Source organism: Callospermophilus lateralis, chromosome 4 (genome assembly GCF_048772815.1).
Source record: "Callospermophilus lateralis isolate mCalLat2 chromosome 4, mCalLat2.hap1, whole genome shotgun sequence".
Taxonomy (NCBI): Eukaryota; Metazoa; Chordata; class Mammalia; order Rodentia; family Sciuridae; genus Callospermophilus; species Callospermophilus lateralis.
In genome coordinates this window covers 35612711-35632976 of record NC_135308.1, presented here as the reverse complement: position 1 = coordinate 35632976, position 20266 = coordinate 35612711, and the positions used below count along the sequence as shown (strand labels likewise).

The window sequence follows — 20266 nt, the reverse complement described above, 5'->3', positions numbered from 1 at the left end:
CAAAAAGAGGATCTGAGAAGGGCACCATCAGTATTTCCTACACCAGCTCTTCCTGTTACAATCATAGATTTCTTTCAAATTCTATGCTATCACTTAATGTATACAGTTTGTAATATAGAATTTTCTAAATTTACAACATATCTGAAGAGTTGTCAAGCTTCAAATGATAATTTTTTTTAACTGATCCCAAGATTTGGCAGAAATAAACATGTGCTCTCACTTTTTTCCAGTCTTCTCTTTGTTCTCATTTTCTGATAATAGAAAGTACTAAATTTCAGGTTATTCTTTTACAAGAGTCCTTCCATGTTAAAAAAAAAAAAAAAGTCCCATGTTTTGCTTTTTTTTTTTTTTTAGAGATAAAATAATAAAGAAAAAACACTGTGACATTGGGTGATTTAACATCCTCACCACACCTTATTTTCTTCATGTGTCCAGTAGATCTCATAATAGTCTCTGTTTCATAAAATTTTGTAGGAGTGAGTGCCTTCAAAGCACATAAAACAAATAACAATACCTGATATTTAGTAAAAACTCAATAAATCTTTTTTTTTATATTCCAGACCCTCTCCAACACTTCTTTTAAGCTACAGCAAAAATAAGATCAAGCAAAAGAAACATGTGCAGCCTTACAACCCCAGAGGACAATATGAGTTCAAACAATGTAAGGTATTGTTTTCTGATTTGGTACATTTCTGATGCCCTTACTGAATGTGACAAGTTTTTTTTTTTTTTTTTTTTTTGGCTATAATAGCATTCTTGGTTAATATCTTCAGTGAAAATAAAAACTTCTACCTCCAGTTTCTGAGTGATACTATATACTTTCTGAAACATCCTACTTGAATTGTTGTTCTTCTAAATACCTTATCTAATATTGCTTCACCATTATATTCTTTAATGCAACCATAGATTTTGTGAATCACATAATCAAATAATTTTATATATTTAGAAAGGAATATATAAAATCCCATAGTTCAAACAACTTATATAATAGTCCAAACTACATCGATTCTTAAAAAGATTTGCTCTTCCAAACTTACAAAGATAGTTCAGTGAAATTTTTTTGCTAATAACATATCCTGCATTTCATTCTTATTTAATGAAGTAAATTATTTTCTAAAAATAGAATCCTGTAATTATATAAATGCATCCTTCCAATCACACTAAGGATCTCTTGAGAAGTTAGTTCTCTTATCCACCAACCAGGAACCTTGACTGAAAGCCTGCTCCTGATTGGTGAAACTAAGCTGTAGCAGTAGAATGTCAAGGAGTAAACAAAAAAGCACAGGAACAACTGAGTTTGCTGTCCCACTACCTTCAGCATAGGCCAATCTGGACTCCTTCATCCCAAATGAGGTGGCCTCTACATTTTATATGAAGGCTCTGATTGACCATTCAACTGTGATATGTCTTATAACATGGCAATCCAATACAGATGGGAAGACAAAACTGAACAACACAGCTAAATAAAGGGTATTCCCAGGTAAAGTGGACAAATGATTTCACTTGACATGGATTACTTTGATGAGCTTCAGTTACAAGGCTGCAGGAAGTTACCAGCACACAGGAGCTATTTCTATGGACAGTGACACCAATTTCTACTAAGTGGCAGCAGTTGTGGTGGGTGCCATGACTCACTGCAATGTGTGAACTCGTAGCCAGACAGGACTCGCAAACGGGTTTCATCATTAATCCCATACTGTGCAAAAAGGCATGGAGAGTAGCTAAGGCTTGTAGCTGTGGAGTGTCCTGTTTCCCAGGAAAGAATGTTCACGTCTTGGAGCTGGTGGCTTACTGTCCTGTCGCTAGGCAATGAGGGGAGGATACCTTTTATAATGGGTGCTTACTGGGAATGGAATCTCTGTTTGCACTTTTCCAGAGACAGAATTTTCTGCCATCTTGTTTTTTAATCTTGTTTACAGGATACACATTGTGGAAACAGGATGAAGTTGACCAGTGAAAATTTGCCCAAGAACCCCTTTTATACATCTATATCTCAGTATGCTGCTAATCACCCACAATTCTTCCAATGGAGAAAGGAAAAGACTGGTACAAATCTGGATATTTAATCTTCCTTTAGAAAATATTTTTTTATTGGAATTTCATTATGTACAATAGCATAAACAAGACAAGGAATATATCTTAGTGATTTCAAGGAAGTGGTTAATTTTACAGCCCTTTCTAGGTTTCCTGCAAGAATCTGTGAAATTAACGACTTAATTTGGTAGCAGATTATCAGTGGAAGAATCACACAATTTGGTCCTGATTCTTATTTTACCCTGAGAACTTAATAATAGGCTTCAAGGAAACAGAAGCCAAATGTCACTTCTATCAAAGAGAACAACAATATGCTTTACTTGAAAGGGGCATTTAAAACTACCCATTTGGTTTCCTTTAGATTTTCAAAAATTTAATTTGAGGTGATCATCTTATTTGATGAGAATAATTCTAATTACAGCTCAGAGTTAAGAATTTAACTCACCTGCAAGACAGCTTTGCCCAAAGAAAACTCAAGATGTGCATACAAACTACATTTTAGAACTCTGATCCAGTAGTGACCAGGGTTAGTCTGAAAAATCAATGAGTATTTCTTGATTAGACCAGGTAAAGTGTGAGGTACTGTGGTAATGGTGGGGTTTTTTTGGTTGTTGTTGTTTTGTTTTTCAAATGTTACTTTTTCCTTGAGCTAAGAAGGCCAGATTGAGGAATGAGAACTAGGAAAGAAACTAAGATTAGTATTAACAGTGCCAGATGAATTGATATAATTTTTGAGAGAGAAAATTCACATTGTATGATTAATAGAATTTTTACTTTCTAAAATCAGATCATTACAACCATTCTAATTTGGTGGATAAAGCATTGCAGCTCTTGAAGGAAAGAATAAGAAGAGGAGATGCTCTGGCATATTTCCTACGGGGTCAACTATATTTTGAAGAGGTATCATTTTTAAAAAAATTGTTTTTGTTCCCTATAATTCTGTTGTTGGATTCTCCGAGCAAATTTTCATATAGAGTTCCTTATGTTGTTATACCAAGAAATTCTGTCAAATTATCTGGATTATGGTTGTGGCTTTAAGTATGATACACTACTACCAGCTCAAGGAGATTTTTGATCTTTTTTCAGAGAAATCATTTTAATAATGTCATTTATCAGAGTCATTTTGATGTAAAAATCCATTTCCACATTAAAAATTAAAAATTGAGTTTACACATTTTTGCTAGAAATATTTAATATCATTTATAAGATACGTTCATACTAATAACAATTGAAGGCCCTGATTCTTCTCTAGTTCTTAAAAGTGGCTTTATAGCGTGAAGAGGCAATTTCCCTTTTTTACTCACATTATGCTAGAATAGCCTGGGAGGTGAACCTAAGAAAACTATGCAAACTAACCATCCCAACTTCAGTAAAATAGCCTCAATACTTCATCAAACCCCAAGTTAGACTTGAAAAGGGAACATCTCCAATCCCTCATGATCCATTTAATATTGGGGCAGTTATTCACCCACATCCCACTTTCTCTCTAACCTTTTAATGGCATCTTCATTTATTCTGGATACAAATATTTATTGGAGACTCATGCACTTGTCAGTCTGAACTGACAGCCCAGTGGCTAACAGTGTGACCTCTCAGCTTTGGCCCTGGGTACCAATATGGCTGTATCACTTATTACTGCGTATCCACTTAATACTGTGTATCCTCGGGCACAAATAACCTCAAGGTGTGCCTCTGTTTGGGATTACTTTAAGATCATCAATTATACAAAGAACTCAAAAAATTAGACAATAAGATAACAAATAACCCAATCAACAAATGGGCCAAGGACCTGAACAGACACTTCTCAGAGGAGGACATACAATCAATCAACAAGTACATGAAAAAATGCTCACCATCTCTAGGGGTCAGAGAAATGCAAATCAAAACTACCCTAAGATACCATCTCACTCCAGTAAGATTGGCAGCCATTCTGAAGTCAAACAACAACAAGTGCTGGCGAGGATGTGGGGAAAAGGGTACTCTTGTACATTGCTGGTGGGACTGCAAATTGGTGCTGCCAATTTGGAAAGCAGTATGGAGATTCCTGGGAAAGCTGGGAATGGAATCAACATTTGACCCAGCTATTGCCCTTCTCGGACTATTCCCTGAAGACCTTAAAAGAGCGTACTACAGGGATACTGCCACATCGATGTTCATAGCAGCACAATTCACAATAGCTAGACTGTGGAACCAACCCAGATGCCCTTCAATAGATGAATGGATAAAAAAAAATGTGGCATTTATACACCATGGAGTATTACGCAGCACTAAAAAATGACAAAATCATGGAATTTGCAGGGAAATGGATGGCACTAGAGCAGATTATGCTAAGTGAAGCTAGCCAATTCCTAAAAAACAAATGCCAAATGTCTTCTTTGATATAATGAGTGCAACTAAGAACAGAGCAGGGAGGAAGAGCAGGAAGAAAAGATTAACATTTAACAGAGACATGAGGTGGGAGGGAAAGGGAGAAAAAAGGGAAATTGCATGGAAATGGAAGGAGACCCTCATTGTTATACAAAATTACATATAAGAGGAAGTGAGGGGAAAGGGGAAAAAAACAAGGAGAGAAATGAATTACAGTAGATGGGGTAGAGAGAGAAGATGGGAGGGGAGGGGAGGGGGGTAGTAGAGGATAGGAAAGGCAGCAGAATACAACAGACACTAGTATGGCATTATGTAAAAATGTGGATGTGTAACCGATGTGATTCTGCAATCTGTATTTGGGGTAAAAATGGGAGTTCATAACCCACTTGAATCTAATGTATGAAATATGATATGTCAAGAGCTTTGTAATGTTTTGAACAACCAATAAAAAAAATAATTAAATATTTTCTGGGGGTTTTAGGGTTGGTATGAAGAAGCATTAGAACAGTTTGAAGAAATCAAGGAGAAAGATCACCAAGCAACTTACCAGCTAGGAGTAATGTATTATGATGGGCTGGGGATCGCTGCAAATGCTGTAAGTTATTGTTTTGTTTACAGAGTTTAAGATTTCATTGTCAATGGATTATTTTGTACAATTAAATTATGTTTTAATTAATAAATCTCCATTTTTTATTTTAATATCTAATCCCATTTAATATTTAATCTCATTAATCTTCATTTCTTTTACAGTATAAGAGCAACAAAAAAAATAAGACATAATTTTGTGCAAAAATATTTTAAAGGTTAATGATATTATTTTTACATTTATGTCAAAAAATTACTTTTGTCTTTCTCCTCCTCAACTGTAACCTTAGGTTATCAGTTCTTCAAAATCTTTCCAGATGCTTATGTAACCAGGTTCAACTATCAAAAAGAATGGACTTCTTTATATTGAAACAGTGGACTCTGAACATGTTAAAATATTTCCTAAAATTATTATAGATATTTTCTTCGAATCTAGTGACCTTAGATAAAAATAGAATTTTATGTACTGTATTGATAGTAAAGACAGCTGTCTGTTGCTCTAAATTTTGAGATACCAGGTCAGAAACAGATACTGGGGAAATTCAGATACTTTTGGCTGAGCAATTATATTATCAGTTTGCCAGGGACTTTTTTAATTATACAAGTTGAGTCACTAAGGGTCAATTAGAATTTCTGATTCAATAATATTCCTTTCTATCATTTGCTTTCAATAACATTTCTTTTTAAAATGATTTCCTTTATTTAAAAAAATTCCAAAACTACATGACCATTTATAAAAATTTAAAAAATAGGCAAAAATAAAATCATTCCAGATTCTACTATTAACATGAACACTCATTATTTTATGAAAACAACTTACCGGAACTTCATTGTGAGATCATATAGCCAGTTGCCTCTTTGTATACGTTTAATATGTATCTCCCTGTCTCTGATTCCACATCTAATTCATCTAAAAACATATCACTTGAAATGTACACAAATCCTAGTATTTAAGCAGTGGAATCTGTGAACTAGTACCATTCATAGTGACTATTGTCATCCTTGAAATTGCTCTTGAAGGACACAAATATAGCTAGAAAATCCATTTCTTTTTTTTTTTTTTCTCTCTTTTTTTACTGGGAGCACCTACTGTGCAATCCTTGAGGTAGGTACTCACCCTCACTTTTGTGGCCTTTTTGCACTAGATTAGTTGGATTGATATATTATTTAATTACTTGTAACTCCACAAACATTTGGAATGATGTCAGAAACAATACTAGGTGCTGGAGAGTCAAAGATGAGTGTAAAAGGCTTTGATAACCTGGTGCAGTTGGGTGCCCTGAACTGAGATAGATACTCACTAGGCTCAAAGGTGGTGGTGTCAGGAAGTTTTCATAGAACAGTTGACACAAACTGAAACTTCCTGGTAAGAAGAGCGTAAAAGGCAGGGTGCAATTGCAAAACATATAATGTAGCAACCTGGGAGACTGAAGCAGGAAGACTGCAAGGTTGAGGTCAGCCTGGACACTTAGTGAGAACAGCTCAAAATAAAAAATAAAAGGGACTGGGAATGTAGTTAAGTGGTAGAGTAACCCTGGGTTCTATCTCCAGTATTGAAAAAACAAACCAATGTGCTTTTTAAAAAATATCACACAAAGTCCCAAGACATTTCAGAGATGTACTCTATGGCTATGTCACTTTCTTTAGTATTTATCAGTTTTGCTATAATGAAAGATTAGTCAATTGACTTCCAGAATTAATTTGGAAATAGAAAAGTAAAGGAGGACCAAGAAAAAAGTTTGAGGGATGTAGTTATTTCTTCATGAGGTTATCTGGTGCTGTACTGTGTTCATTACCTAAACACAGCTGTCGTGAAACTACCCGTGTCTCTTTCTAGAATTGAAAATTGTTTTGAGGTATTTGTTTTATAGTTATTTGTGCTTTCTAACTCAGTGGTCTTCTATTTACATTTGAATACTATCAAGGCTAACCCATCACATGAGCTATGGGATTGTTTAGCATAAAACTTAGAAATAAGTGCTTAGGAAATGATAGTAATGGTAGGATTATATTTAAAACCATGTTCTTTGGAAACCTTCAAAATATACATATTCTCTAACCAGAGAGAATTTACAAAGACAAAAATCAATAATTTAAAATTTCCAAAGAAATAATAAATGTTCAAAAGATTTGGGATCAATGAAAAATATTTTCGACACAAAAAATAGAATAGCAGAAAGAAAGAAAGAAATTTGCCAGCGGTATTTGAATTCTAGTCTCATCAATCCAACTTGAAAGAGTGAGAGAAAAATTACAATGTAGCATAGTTAAATTTGTGAAAACCAATCTTTAAAGTTTTTTCTTCAAAAAATTAGAGCATTCGCAATTTCATAACTTGACATTTTTAGAAATAACACTGGTATTGTGCTGATGCAGAAGTAGTTCTTCTTTTGCAGATCATTTCTGAGAGATTTAGGGGAGAATTATCCTGATATTTACATATCTGGGGATAACTTGAAACAGATCAGCAAATATATAGAGAAAGAGGAAGTAAATATAGCAAAATATTGTTGCTGAATCTATACCGTGGCTATAATGTTTTTACATTATGCTTTTTACTTTCCTACATGTTTGAAAATTTTATATATAAAGTAAAAGAGCACTCAAACTCAATTCAGCCATGAAAGAAGAATAATTTGCATAAATTTCCCTAGTAAAAAAAAGTACACATTTGCTTTACTTAAAGCAAATAATACAGAAAACATTTTCAAATGGCTAACTGAAGATATTCCAAAGAAGTATGCATGGAAACACTCATTGAAACTTAATGGAAAAAAATAGTTAAATATAATGATAACTTTAGCCATAGTCAATATGAAAAACATAAAAATACAAAGCCTATGTGTGCCAAACATCATAGCATCAAACTACACAAAATGTGCTAAAAGTCAACAGAATATTTTAAATTAAAATAATAAATGAATTGATTAAAATTAAATTATTTTGATTTCTTAATGTGATAGGTGATTTTCAGTAAATGATGGATAAATTATGTAAACTATGTAGGATCCAGACAATAAACTTTCTTGCATGACTTTTTAACACTGTGGTTGAGGCACCAAAATTGAACATTTTGTGTTTGAATGCAAAGAAAATCATAGCATCATCCTCCCCGCAATACACATACACACAAATTGTGTGTGAAAACTCCATTCCTTTAGATTTAAATAAAATGTATCCAATTTTCTCCCACCGCTACAGTTTCATAGATTATCAAAATCAAAGAGCTTCAATCATAAGTAATTTAGAGTGTCAGTAATCACCTCTGCTTTTTTCTTCATTGTCTTTTGAATATCTTTCAAATTTGTCCCCAGCCTTTTATTCTCATTTTTTTCAGTTCAGACCCACAATACCCCTTACCTGATTTATAACAAAAGCCTGTCCCCTACTTCTGCCCATGTACCAAATTCATCATTCATACTGCCACCACGGCCATCTTTCCAAAATATCAATCGTGTCCCGTCTTCCATGTCAAAAGGTCAAAATAAAGGAGCATAAATTGGGATGTTCCTGTGGGAAGCCAGGTATTTGACTGCCAAGAAGAGAGGCTATACAAAGTAACATTTATTTAGTAAGTTCTCCTTGGCTTAGAATCTGGCTTTTAACCTTTCAATTCCAGAAAACTTATCATGTCTTTTCCACAGGTTGATTAACCTTTTGAAATGTGAGTGATGCTAGCCAAACCAAGTTATTGAATTTCTGGCTATTTATCAGCACACCACAATCCCAAAGCTGCCCCGAGTCACCAACGCAGAGGCAAATTTATCCCATGTTTCTCACACAAAGCAGTTTAGTCATCTCTCTCATGGCCTTTGCATCCTTCAGGTATCTTCAAAAGATTTTGAGAGGCTTTCTATGATCATATTATCAAAACAGCACTCTTCTTTAGTTTCTAACCCAATAACTGCTGTTCCAGTCCCCCACACAGCCCCAAATTTCCCGTGTCTGCTTGACTGCTCCCAGCACATAACCTCAGGCCCAGCCATCTATGACTGTATCTGAACTTGGCACCCAGATTCCACCTGGAACTTTGAGTTCAGTTGGTCCCACCAAGTGTAACAGCTGGATCACTTGGGCTACCCCAAGATATACACCGTACTTCTCAGGTCATCTGTTTTCTCACAGCTTCTTGACCATGATGCTTTTTGTTATAACTCCCTCTCCTTCTGCTACTTTCTCTTCTAAAACCTTACAATTGGCCAATAATGTCTCCCTTTTCTCAGATTGCTTCCTGACCTTTTCAGACACCAGCAGCTCTCTTTCATAGAAGTTTCTCCTTTTAGTCTCCAATGTACCATCTTCAAGGGTGGTGCTGCCATTTTACTTATATCCTCCAATTAGACTTTCAACCATTGTCTCATCTCTCCACCCACATAAAGTACCTACTTTTAAGTTTATACCCATCCATTGCTTTCCTAGTTCTATCAATTTCCTGGTCATTGCTCACTTCCTTATATTAATCTGAAGGCTTTGACTCTGTTTAGTTTTCTTCCTCGTGTCATTCCATCATTTGATCTGACTTCAGTGTCCATGAGAATGGACAATCTAACACCTTAGCCATAGAGTTCCTTGACAGGCCCAATGCATTTCCAGTGTCCCTTGCCTCCTCTCCATTTCAGCCATCCACCTACTGTCCATATCCTCAACCATGTCATCCCCTGAAAAATCTTGTTTACACCACATAAAAAATTTTAAACCCCAGTATTCTACCACATGACCATAGTCCTTGGCTCTCCAGGTCTCTTATTTCCTCACTGTTAATGAACAGACTCTGGGTCTTAGTCCAATCCTTCAGTCTCCATTTTCTCCTAGTCTTATAGTCTTGTAGATTTAGCTTCCTACTCAACTCTGACCTCACATGTGATCATGGGAACCAATATTTCGTCTTTTCTTATTGCAACTCCCTATACCACATCTTTGAACTGCCCATTCATAGTTCCAGAATGCTTTTCCATTCATTCATTCTCACAAATATTTATTAAGTACTCATCATTTACCTAGTACTTTTATCAGCAAAGATATACCTAGAGGAAAGATAATTAGATGAACTATGAAGAATATAAAACAGGTTTATATATGAAAGTAGCTGGAAATGCCATTTTAGATTGGAAGATCTTTATAGTCTCAGATTGGGAAAGCCACTTTGAAGACATGAAAAATCTGAGCAATAAGGAGTAACCATGTACAGCTAGGTCTAGGAGAACATTCCAGGCAGAAGAAATAACTCTAAGGCCTAAGAAACAGAAAGAACAGAATCACTGAAATGTAGTCAAATTAGAGAGTCAGGGTCCAGACCTCATGAGATTTAACAAAATGTGGCCAAAGGCATGATTCATATTCTCAATGCAATGTGAAGTCACTCAAGAGGAGTGGAATAAATGATTTACATTTTAAAAAATCATTTGTCTTTTATTTAAAAAGTGAGTTGATGCAAGAATGGAAGCAAGAACTCCAGTTAGGAAGCCATGTAGTTCAGATAAGATGATGACTTTAAAAAAAATTATAATAGTGATAGTGGAAATAAAGAAAAGTGGGAAGATTTAGGATACATGTTTTAGAGGAGACAGGACTTTTACTAAAAGTGGGATGGCTTTTAATAAAAATGGGATGACTGAGTGAGGAGCAGATATGATGTATGATAGAAATACCTAAAAGTTTATATTTGAAAATTGGAGATGTCAAGTAGAGTGTCAGGAGTTCAATGGTGCAGTCAGAAGTGGAGAAATAAATGGTGGATTAACTGTGGAGCAGTGGTAGTTATGGTATTAGATTGCATAGATTGATGAATGTGAACACAGATAGGGAAGGCAGCCAAAGGCAGAGATTGGAACCATCCATCATCTAATGGTGAGAGGAAAAGAACCTACAAAGGAGAAGGAGAAGCATTATCCAGGGAAAATGTAGGAAAGTCAGAAGAGCATGGTGATCTGGAAAAGTCAAAAGATGAAAATATTTCAAGATGAAGGGAGTGATCATCTGTTTCAAATTCTGCTAAGAGGTAGAGTAGAATGAGCGCCAACTACTGAATATGTTTAGATGGATTTCATTGGAAACCTTGACAAAAGCATTTTCAGTGGAGTCATAATGGACCTTAACTGGTTGAGGAGTTAATATGGAGGTAAGAAAGTAGACATAAGCACAGAATTTTGCTATAAAGTAGAACAATATGTACAGTAACTAAAGGAGATCATGGACTCAAGAGAAATTCTCCCTACCCGCCCCCATCATAGATAGCACAGTATGTTTGTAAGTTCATACACAAAATCTGGAGGAAAAATTGATAAATAAGGTAAGATGATAGGTCTGGTGTTTCATTTGATATCCTCTGTTTTCTTGGTGAAATAAAAGTAAAGCTATATGCTCACCTCAGCTGTATGTGTCCTAAAATTGGAACAACACAGAAAAAAATTAACAAAGCCCATGAATAGGGATGACATGTAAATTTGTAAAGCATTTCATGTTCTTTATGAAACTAAAAAGTAGAAAAAAAAATAAAGTGAAACTATGAGCTGAAAAGGAGGCAGGAGATGGGTGAGGAAGCTTAAATAAAGATAAAAAAACAAATAATGTTAGGTAAGTGGAAGACAGAATTTAAGACAAATTGATAGCATTGCTTACCAGTGTTGAGGGCCTCCTCTCAAATTTGTGGTTATAAATTTAAAGAAAGTTGTGTCATTATGGTTGTGGGTTTTTCCAATCATATTTAGCTGCTTAAGTACAGCAGAAAATGGGGCATTTGCTAGGTGGTCCCATGTCATGAATAAAAAGAGGGGAAAATAATTGAATTTAGTGATGGATATAAAATAAATTGGGTAATGTGGGAAATCAGAACCCAAAGGAGTAGAGAGAGACGATGAAAATTGGAAGGTTCAGAGCTGGGGTTGTGGCTCAGTGATAGAGTGCTTGTCTAGTATGTATGAGGCACTGGGTTCAGTTCTCAGCACTACCTTTAAATAAGTGAATAAAATAAAGGTCCATCAACATCTTAAACAAAAGTAAAAAAGAAAATTGAAAGGTTCAATGGGTTGCCTATGGCAACTCCAAATCAGAATGACTTGAATGTAATTATATAAGATTAGAGGAGCAAAAAAAATTCTGTGGGTTCCTCTTTACCTAGGATTACATTTTTAGCTTGAGCATACAATTTCCCAAGGTAAAGGGGCAAAGATAAAATTAATTTTTCACCTTCTTTCATTAATTTATCAACTTATTCTTGATATAATTTGATTCACAGCCTGGTTAAACCGTGTATGTTTTATGTGAAAGACTTAAAATGTCTGTTTTCTTTTTCGTGGAGCATTATAAGGTCACTTGTATCCTAAAGCGATAATAATGACATGTAGGCCCCAACATTTGGAGAAGCTACAAGTGAAATTTGAAACTAGGATTGGGGGGAAAATGCTGCCAATTTTTTCACTGAGATAAATTGTGTCGAGGAAAGTTGTACCCGAGTTTCAGAATCTGAAAAAGTTTTAGGCAGTTTCTCTAGCATAAGGCAGAAATCCTTTGAATAAATTTAGCGCAAGAATCAGGCACATTGATTTATGCAGTTCATGTTATACAGGTTGATTGGGCCATAGTGCTGTTCATCATTTGTCAGTTTTTCTATTTTTCAGAGACACTATTTTCACATCTTGTCTCTAATTGCTACTCAGATTCAACTTTATGTATTAAATGAAATCATAATCAAATTTATTACAAAAATTTTTATGAATCTCAAGTTGATTCTAAATTTCATATGAAAAGGGATATATGCAATATAGTCAGTCTATTTTAAAGAATGAACAAAGGGAGGGGGAGGGGACTTACACTAATAAATAGCCAAATATATCTGTTGTACTTAAAATAATGTGAGATTTTGTTTAGATAAATAGATCGAAAGGTAACAAAATACTGAGTTCAGAAAGGGCCATGTGGATGTATGGGTATTTAGTGTATCATAAAGTAATTAATTCAAATCTATAGAAAATAATGATGGGACAATTTGAATACCATTTGGTATTCTATTTTGATTTATTAATTTTTGAGCTGTACATTTTTGGCTTTGTTTTGTTTTTAGTAGTTTCCCTAGACAGTATAATATGCATCTCTAACTGATAACCATTTACATAGAATCAATGCCAGATTATTTCAGGTAAAAATGTAGGAACCCTGAAGAGAAATGTTTTTATTTAACACTCTTCAACCTTGGTGTTATTTGCTGTGGTATGTGAGTTACATTAATAATGCTATCAACTTCAAAATATTTCAGTTACAATTCTATTACCTCAAAAATAATTTTTGGGTTAGTCACAAATATTTTGAAAAACAATCTCACTAATTATTTTTCTAGTTAACAATATTTTTTCTGCATTTTGAATATGTTACTCTAAAGTCTTGATCTTCTTTATTGCTCCTTGAAGTCAGTCATTGCAAAGTCAGGGACTGCAAATTGGTGCAACCACTTTGCAAAGCATTATGGAGAGTTCTCAAAAAATTAGGAATGGAACTACCATTTGACCCAGTCATCCCACTCTTCAGTATATATCCAAAGGATTTTAAAACAGCATTCCACAGTGACGCAGCCACATCAATGATATTTATAGCAGCATAAATCACAACACCTAAGCTGTGGAACCAAACTATGTGCCCTTTAACAGATGAATGGATAAGGAAATTGTGGTATATATACACGCAATAGAATATTACACAGCCATAAAGACGAACAACTTTATGACATTTGCCAGTAAATTGATGGATCTGGAGACTGTTGTGCTAAGTGAAATAAGCCAATCCCAAAAAACCCAAAATTGGAATATTTTCAGTGATATGTGAAAGCTAAACCACAATAAAGGTGGGGAGAGGAAGAAGAGAAGTTCAGTAGATAAGACATAGAGGAATGAAGGGAAGGGAGGGGGCATAAGAATAGGAAAGACAGTGGAATGAATCTGACATAATTTTCCTGTTTACCTATATGAAAATACCTAAGTGAATCCCACTGTCATGTATACCCACAAGAATGGGGCCCTGATATGAATAAGATTTATGCCACACTTGTGTAATTTTACCAAAATGGATTCTACTGTTATGTATAACTAAAAAAGACTCATTAAATAATGCGAAAGAAGTTACTGGCTATTCTTGTATTTTGGTAAGTGTTAGTTACTTTTGGTAAGTGCTGTTTCAGGACCAGGGGTACAAAGTGGGAGGGAGGAGAGGAAAATGCAACACATATTAAGACTAATGCAATTCTGGAAGCTGTAAAAATGAAGATTTCAGGGCTGGGGTTGTGGATTAGTGGTAGAGCGCTTGCATAGCATGTGTGAAAGGCACTGGGTTTCATTCTCAGCACTGCATATAAACACAATAAAGTCCATTGACAACCAAAATATATATATTTATATATTTTTAATAGATTTCTTATATCCCAGAGATTCTGGGAATGCCTGAGTAGAGATGTATTTTTAAACATTCTTTCCTTAACTTTAAGAATCCAAAGCTATCATACCCCTTAGGCTGAGATCTCTGATGTCAAACATTATGTCCAAGAGCGAACACTGTATGCTATTGGGAGAAAAACTCAGTTTGGATAAAACTAAAAACTAGGTTTTGTTTGTTCTTTTCCTTTGTGGAAGGAAAAAGGAGTGGAATATATGAAGAAAATTGTTGATTCTCCATGTCCCAAAGCAAGACACTTAAAATTTGCTGCTGCTTACAACCTCGGAAGAGCTTATTATGAAGGAAAAGGTGTTAAACGATCAGATGAGGAAGCTGAAAGGTAATTGTACCTGGAAACAATATTTTGTTTTACTGAAATGCTGAAACGAGGAGTAACTAACCTTGCTTTCTCTTTTAGACTGTGGCTTTTTGCTGCAGACAATGGAAATCCAAAAGCTAGTGTGAAGGCTCAGTGTATCCTAGGATTGTATTATTCAACAAAAGAACCCAAAGAGTTAGAAAAGGTAACATTCCCTTTCTTCTTCTTTTTTAATGCTAGCATTGCATTTAGATTTATATTTGCTTCATTCTTTTTTTTAAAAGAAAGAGTGAGAGAGAGTGAGAAAGAGGGAGAGAGAGAGAGAATTTTAATATTTATTTTTTAGTATTTGGCAGACACAACATCTTTGTCTGTATGTGGTGCTGAGGATCCAACCCAGGCCGCACGCATGCCAGGGGAGTGCGCTACCGCTTGAGCCACATCCCCAGCCCCTGCTTCATTCTTTTTTGAGAGAACAGTGGGGAATAACTGTGTAGTGTCAAACGTGTCTTGCATTTCCTTTAAAATGTAAAGAAAGTTCATATTTTAGGATCTCAACGCTCATCTCATACCTTTTACTCATCTGTAAATGCTGTCTTCCCTATTTCTACCATAGGAGAGAGTATTTAGAGGTGAGAGTATTTTGTATAAAGTTACATATATAAAGCATAACATTATAAAAGCTATAATGGTCCTGAAATTAATGCCCAGATTCTCTTAAGTGTGAATAAATAATATCACCTTTGATTTGAGGAAATAATCAATGAAACTAAGTAAAATATACCGAGAATTAAAAGGTAAATCCATTTAAGTTTTTCACAGAAACATAATCTCTTCATCATCAATGATGGGAACATTTTCCAAGAAATTCTACACGGAGAACTGACTTCTGCTTCTATGAGAGAAATGAATGGCAAATTAGTAAGAGGCAGATAACAACTAAGACTATCCACAGATAACTGAGCAGCCACTTGTAGGTAGATTTTTAAAGTAATTCAAATTCACCATAATAGAGCATCAAGCAAATGCACTTGAGACCACATACAGCTTCCATCCTCAGTAGTCTTTGATCTTGGCAGCTGCCTTCTCTACCACCCCGCTGTGGCTCTAACTTTTCCTTAGTGTCACAGCTCTTCTCTCCCTTAGGAGACTCATTGCAGGTGTCCTCAAGCCTTTCACTTCTGATTTTACACCATCTTGATCCTTACTCTGGGAAGTTTGAAGCCTGAAACAATGACAGCTGATCCTCCCCTGTTAGCCATTCTTGCCTGTGTCGTCACCAGCACGAGGTGGACAGCACTCTTGCTGGCCTGTGCATTCAGTGCTTGTGTGCCATACATTCAAGGGGCTAGAAATACTTCCTAAAGATGAATGTTCTATCGTACTATTTTACAATTAGCCTTTTCTTTCTAGAATCCCCTTACAATTTCAAATTGTTAATAATAAAACGATCAACTTGTGCTCCTTCTTAGGCATTTTATTGGCATTCAGAAGCATGTGGCAATGGAAACCTGGAGTCCCAGGGTGCTCTTGGTCTCATGTACCTTTATGGACATGGCATCCGCCAGGATACTGAAGCTGCGCTGCACTGCTTAAAAGAAGCAGCAGAACGTGGGAATGTCTATGCTCAAGGGAATCTCGTGCAGTATTACTACAAGATGAAATTTTTTACAAAGTGTATCACATTTTCCAAAAGGTGACTGTCTCAATCCACTTTGTGTTGCTACAATAGAACACCACAGACTAGATACTTTATAATGAATACAAATCTGTTTCTCACAGTTCTGGAGGCTAGGAAACCCAACAGAGATGCCGCAGGTTCCGTTGGTTAAGGAGGGCCGCATCCTGGGGAAGGGATGGGACGTATGCTGTTTTCATGTAGTGGAATATAAAAGCTGTGTGAAGCATCCTAAGAGCTTTAATCTCATTCACGAGGGAAGAGCCCTTGTGATCCAGTCACTTCTTAAAGAATGTCACCTTTGCAACACCTGAATTTTTCAGGGGACACATTCAAACAGCAGCAGTAAGATTCTGAATGAAAGTATTTCAGTAAACTCTGTATGGTAGAGCACACCCATCTCTATATAACCCCAGCTACTTGGGAGGCTGAGGCAGGATAGCAAGTTTGAGGCCAGTCTGGCCAATGCAGAAAGACAAAAACCCCACCTCCCAAATCACCAAAACAAACAAACAAACAAACAAACAAACAAAAACACAACTAGATGTTCTATGCTAGGCTAGATCTGTTCATTAGAACTTTCTACAATGCTAGGAATAGCTACTGAGCACTTAAAATGAATCTAATGTAATCTAGGACTGAACATTTAAATTTGATTTAGTTTTAATTAAAAAAAAAAGCTACACAGGGCTAGTGGCTACCATACTGAATAACACAATCCTATGCCCTTCAGGATTTCAGTGCTCTAGATTTTTAAAACATTAATTGGTTTATTTGTAATAAGAAAATACTTTTACAGCAGAATTATAAAAATCGTGCATTTAAAATAACAGATCGATGCATCAAAAAATGTCTGCTAATTAAGTTTAAATTACACCTTGCGTTCCTCAGTCATGAAGTTCTATTACTGTACAATCAAAATACAACTTCATGATTATAAAATGAAACAATAGTTATAAGACTGACACCCTTATAAAATATATGGGAATTTTTCTCTGAGTCCATAAGGCTCCACACACTTTTCTACATACTATACAAAAGCAATGTACAAGGAAAAACAGACCTGCATGTTCTCAAGTGGTCATCAGACTATACATCTGCTGATGCATTTCAGGATCATGCAGTTCCACAGAGCCCAAGGTCTCCCTTCATCCACAGCCCAAGTGAGAGACAGTGATGAAGAGAGGAAAGCAGGAAGGACCTGCTACTCCCCTCTCCCATCTTAGCTTTCAGGAAGCAGCTACTTAAAGCTTTGAGTGACCTCCAGTGTCCCTGAGCACATGCCCATCCCAATTAAGACTAAATTATTCCTTAAAAATCTGTGGAACTATCCATTATCTTCTCCATTTCTATTCTCTCTAATGTTGTGAATAGCATGGAGTTGACTAGATATCATGGTCACATGATTTTCCATATTTACCTCTATTTACAAAAGATCACCTTTTTATTTCCCACTTTTAAAGAAAATAGATATGCTAGCTTTTAAAAGTAGTTTCTGGTCCTATTTTAAGCTTAAAATATTATTATGAGAAAATTGCTATCCAGAAATTTTATTTTAATATCATGAGAAAAGTACAATCTTTTTCTAATGGCTATTAAACCTGAAGAGTAAGGTCATAGGGAAACTGTAACCTCTTTAATTAGTTTACATTCCCCTGGTATCAGGTGATAATATCACATGACTATTCGGCAGACTACCTAGTTTGCAAAGAACAGAAACATTGACTACAAGGACAATTTCTAGACATGTCATTTTGTAAAAATGGAAACCATAGCTGATGTTTTTTTTAACTTCACAATTTAACATCCTATCAGGATTGCTGACTATGATGAGACTCATGACATCTCCATAATAGCCCAGGTCACAGACTGTCTCCCAGAATTCATCAACAGAGGCATGGCCATGGCGTCCTTCTACCACGCACGGTGTCTTCAGCTTGGCCTGGGCATCACAAAAGATGAAGAAACAGCTAGACTATATTATTCTAAAGTAAGCTTGAAGAAAATATAAAGTTGTCTTTGTTAACTTAGAAAATATAAATGCTTTCTGCATTATTCTGATTTCCAAACCAAGTCCATTTTAGGTTTTAGACTATCCTCACTTGGTATTCTTTCTAAATTAATATAAACAGAGAAAATTCTGGGTAAAAATATCTTGAAATGTGGTATATATATCCTGAAAAGTCAGCAAACCAAACATTGCAATGTTAGAACTCTTTTCCACATGATGGAAAGGTGATCAACCCATTATTTTGCAGTAAGACCACCTTTAAGCTGAGTGTGGTGGTGCACACCTGTAATCCCAACAACTTGGGAGGCTGAGAAAAGAGGAAGAAAAAAAAGAGGACCATGGGTTTGTAGCTCAGTGGTAAAATGCCCTTGTTTCAATCCCTAGTACAAAACCAAAAAAGACCATATTCAGAATGAAGTGTCCATTTTTGCTATTGTATTTACCATGGGAGATACTGATGGAATGGAGAAAATTTAGAGGCAGTAAACCAGTACAGGGTCTGGTTTAACCATGTCATATGAGGCATTGGAATAGAAATGAAGAATGTTTTATTCAGAGCAAAAGGACGAGCATGGCGGTGGAGGGGGGGTATGCTGAAGTGATCTCACTGAACTAATAAAGTGTCCTAAAGAAAAGGAACTGTGGGAAGAAGCAACTAGAGACAAGGTTCTTGTATTATGGAAAAACGTAAGGCAGTACTGTGAGGGCAGGGCAGGAGGACACAGGGAAAGCAAGACCTAAGGTCATGAGACCCTTGCCTGACACAACTGAAACAGGAAACAAAAACAAGTTTTCTTTATAAGTCATCTCCTGCCACCAGAAGCTAGTGACCAATTTCCCTGGGTACTGAAAGGAAAATTTCTGCACAGAGTGGGGTTGGGGGAGGGTGGGGGGTGGGGTTGGGGGAGGTGGGGAGTGTTGGACAGGATAACCTTTGATCTCTCTCCCAAATTCCTGACATTCTGCAATAAACACTGATGTGGCTATGTCCCTGTAGTATGCTGTTTTTAAGTCCTTTGAGTGGGATAGCTGGGACAAAAGGTGGTTCCACTCCAAGTTTTCCAAGGAATATCCATACTGCCTTCCATATTGGCTGCACCATTTTGCAGTCCCACCAGCAAGGTACATGTAACAAAAATTTTCCTTGGCCCTGATAAAATTTTCTCTCTTTCAAATGACAAGTGTATATTTTTTTAAAGATATTTGTTTTTTAGTTGTAGTTGAATACAATATCATTAATTAATTAATTAATTTTTATGTGTTGCTGAGGGGTTTGAACCCAGGGCCTCTCCTGTGCTAGATGAGCGCTCTACTGCTGAGCCATAACCCCAGACCCAATAAATGGATATTTTGAGCATGATCTATTTTGCCTGGGTTAGATTTTAAATTCCTTTATTTCTAGTAAGAAATACAGAATAGAAAATGTTAAGAAATTTCCTTGATACTCATTGTACTTTCTTTACTATTCATTAAAAAAAGAAGACAGACTCAAACAATTAGATACATTTAATGACTGGCTCCTTTTGATTTTAAGGCTTGTCGTCTGAATCCGGCAATGGCAGATGAACTTCACTCTTTAGTTATTCATCAAAGAATTTAGACCACAGTGCATTTCATCAAAGATCATCAATCCTAACTCCATATAATGTGTATATTTTTATGGCAGCTATGTATGTTATTTTCTGCATCCCCAGTTATATTATCCTGGGTATTTTACAGATGAAATGTTACCTTTGTTCTTGAATTTTTATTCTATAATTTTTGCAACCAGAAACCTAGCCACAGGATCAAATTGCTGGAAGAGTCCTCAGAGTCCACCTCTTAACCTATAGCGTAGCCTAGACCATATTAAATT

General features: G+C 35.7%; 1 protein-coding gene and 1 non-coding gene across 2 annotated transcripts; both read left to right on the top strand.

The window, feature by feature from the left end:
• Window positions 1–617: 617 nt before the first annotated feature.
• Window positions 618–20011, top strand: Lrp2bp (LRP2 binding protein). The gene is made up of 9 exons (XM_076852404.1): window positions 618–661; window positions 1920–2046; window positions 2822–2934; window positions 4883–4996; window positions 14601–14743; window positions 14822–14927; window positions 16195–16418; window positions 18216–18390; window positions 19946–20011. Exons 1-9 carry the CDS (start codon window positions 647–649, stop codon window positions 20009–20011), a joined length of 1083 nt encoding a protein of 360 aa, XP_076708519.1. The 5' UTR covers window positions 618–646.
• Window positions 11344–11451, top strand: LOC143398695 (U6 spliceosomal RNA). Its single transcript, XR_013091300.1, has one exon. It is a non-coding gene; the product is annotated as a U6 spliceosomal RNA (small nuclear RNA).
• Window positions 20012–20266: the final 255 nt, after the last annotated feature.

Excerpts from the sequence above, each read along its gene's own strand:
- Lrp2bp (XM_076852404.1), top strand. Across the intron at positions 2,935-4,882 it reads GTCAACTATATTTTGAAGAG|GGTTGGTATGAAGAAGCATT; the intron begins GTATCATTTTTA and ends TGGGGGTTTTAG. Across the intron at positions 18,391-19,945 it reads CTAGACTATATTATTCTAAA|GCTTGTCGTCTGAATCCGGC; the intron begins GTAAGCTTGAAG and ends TTTGATTTTAAG.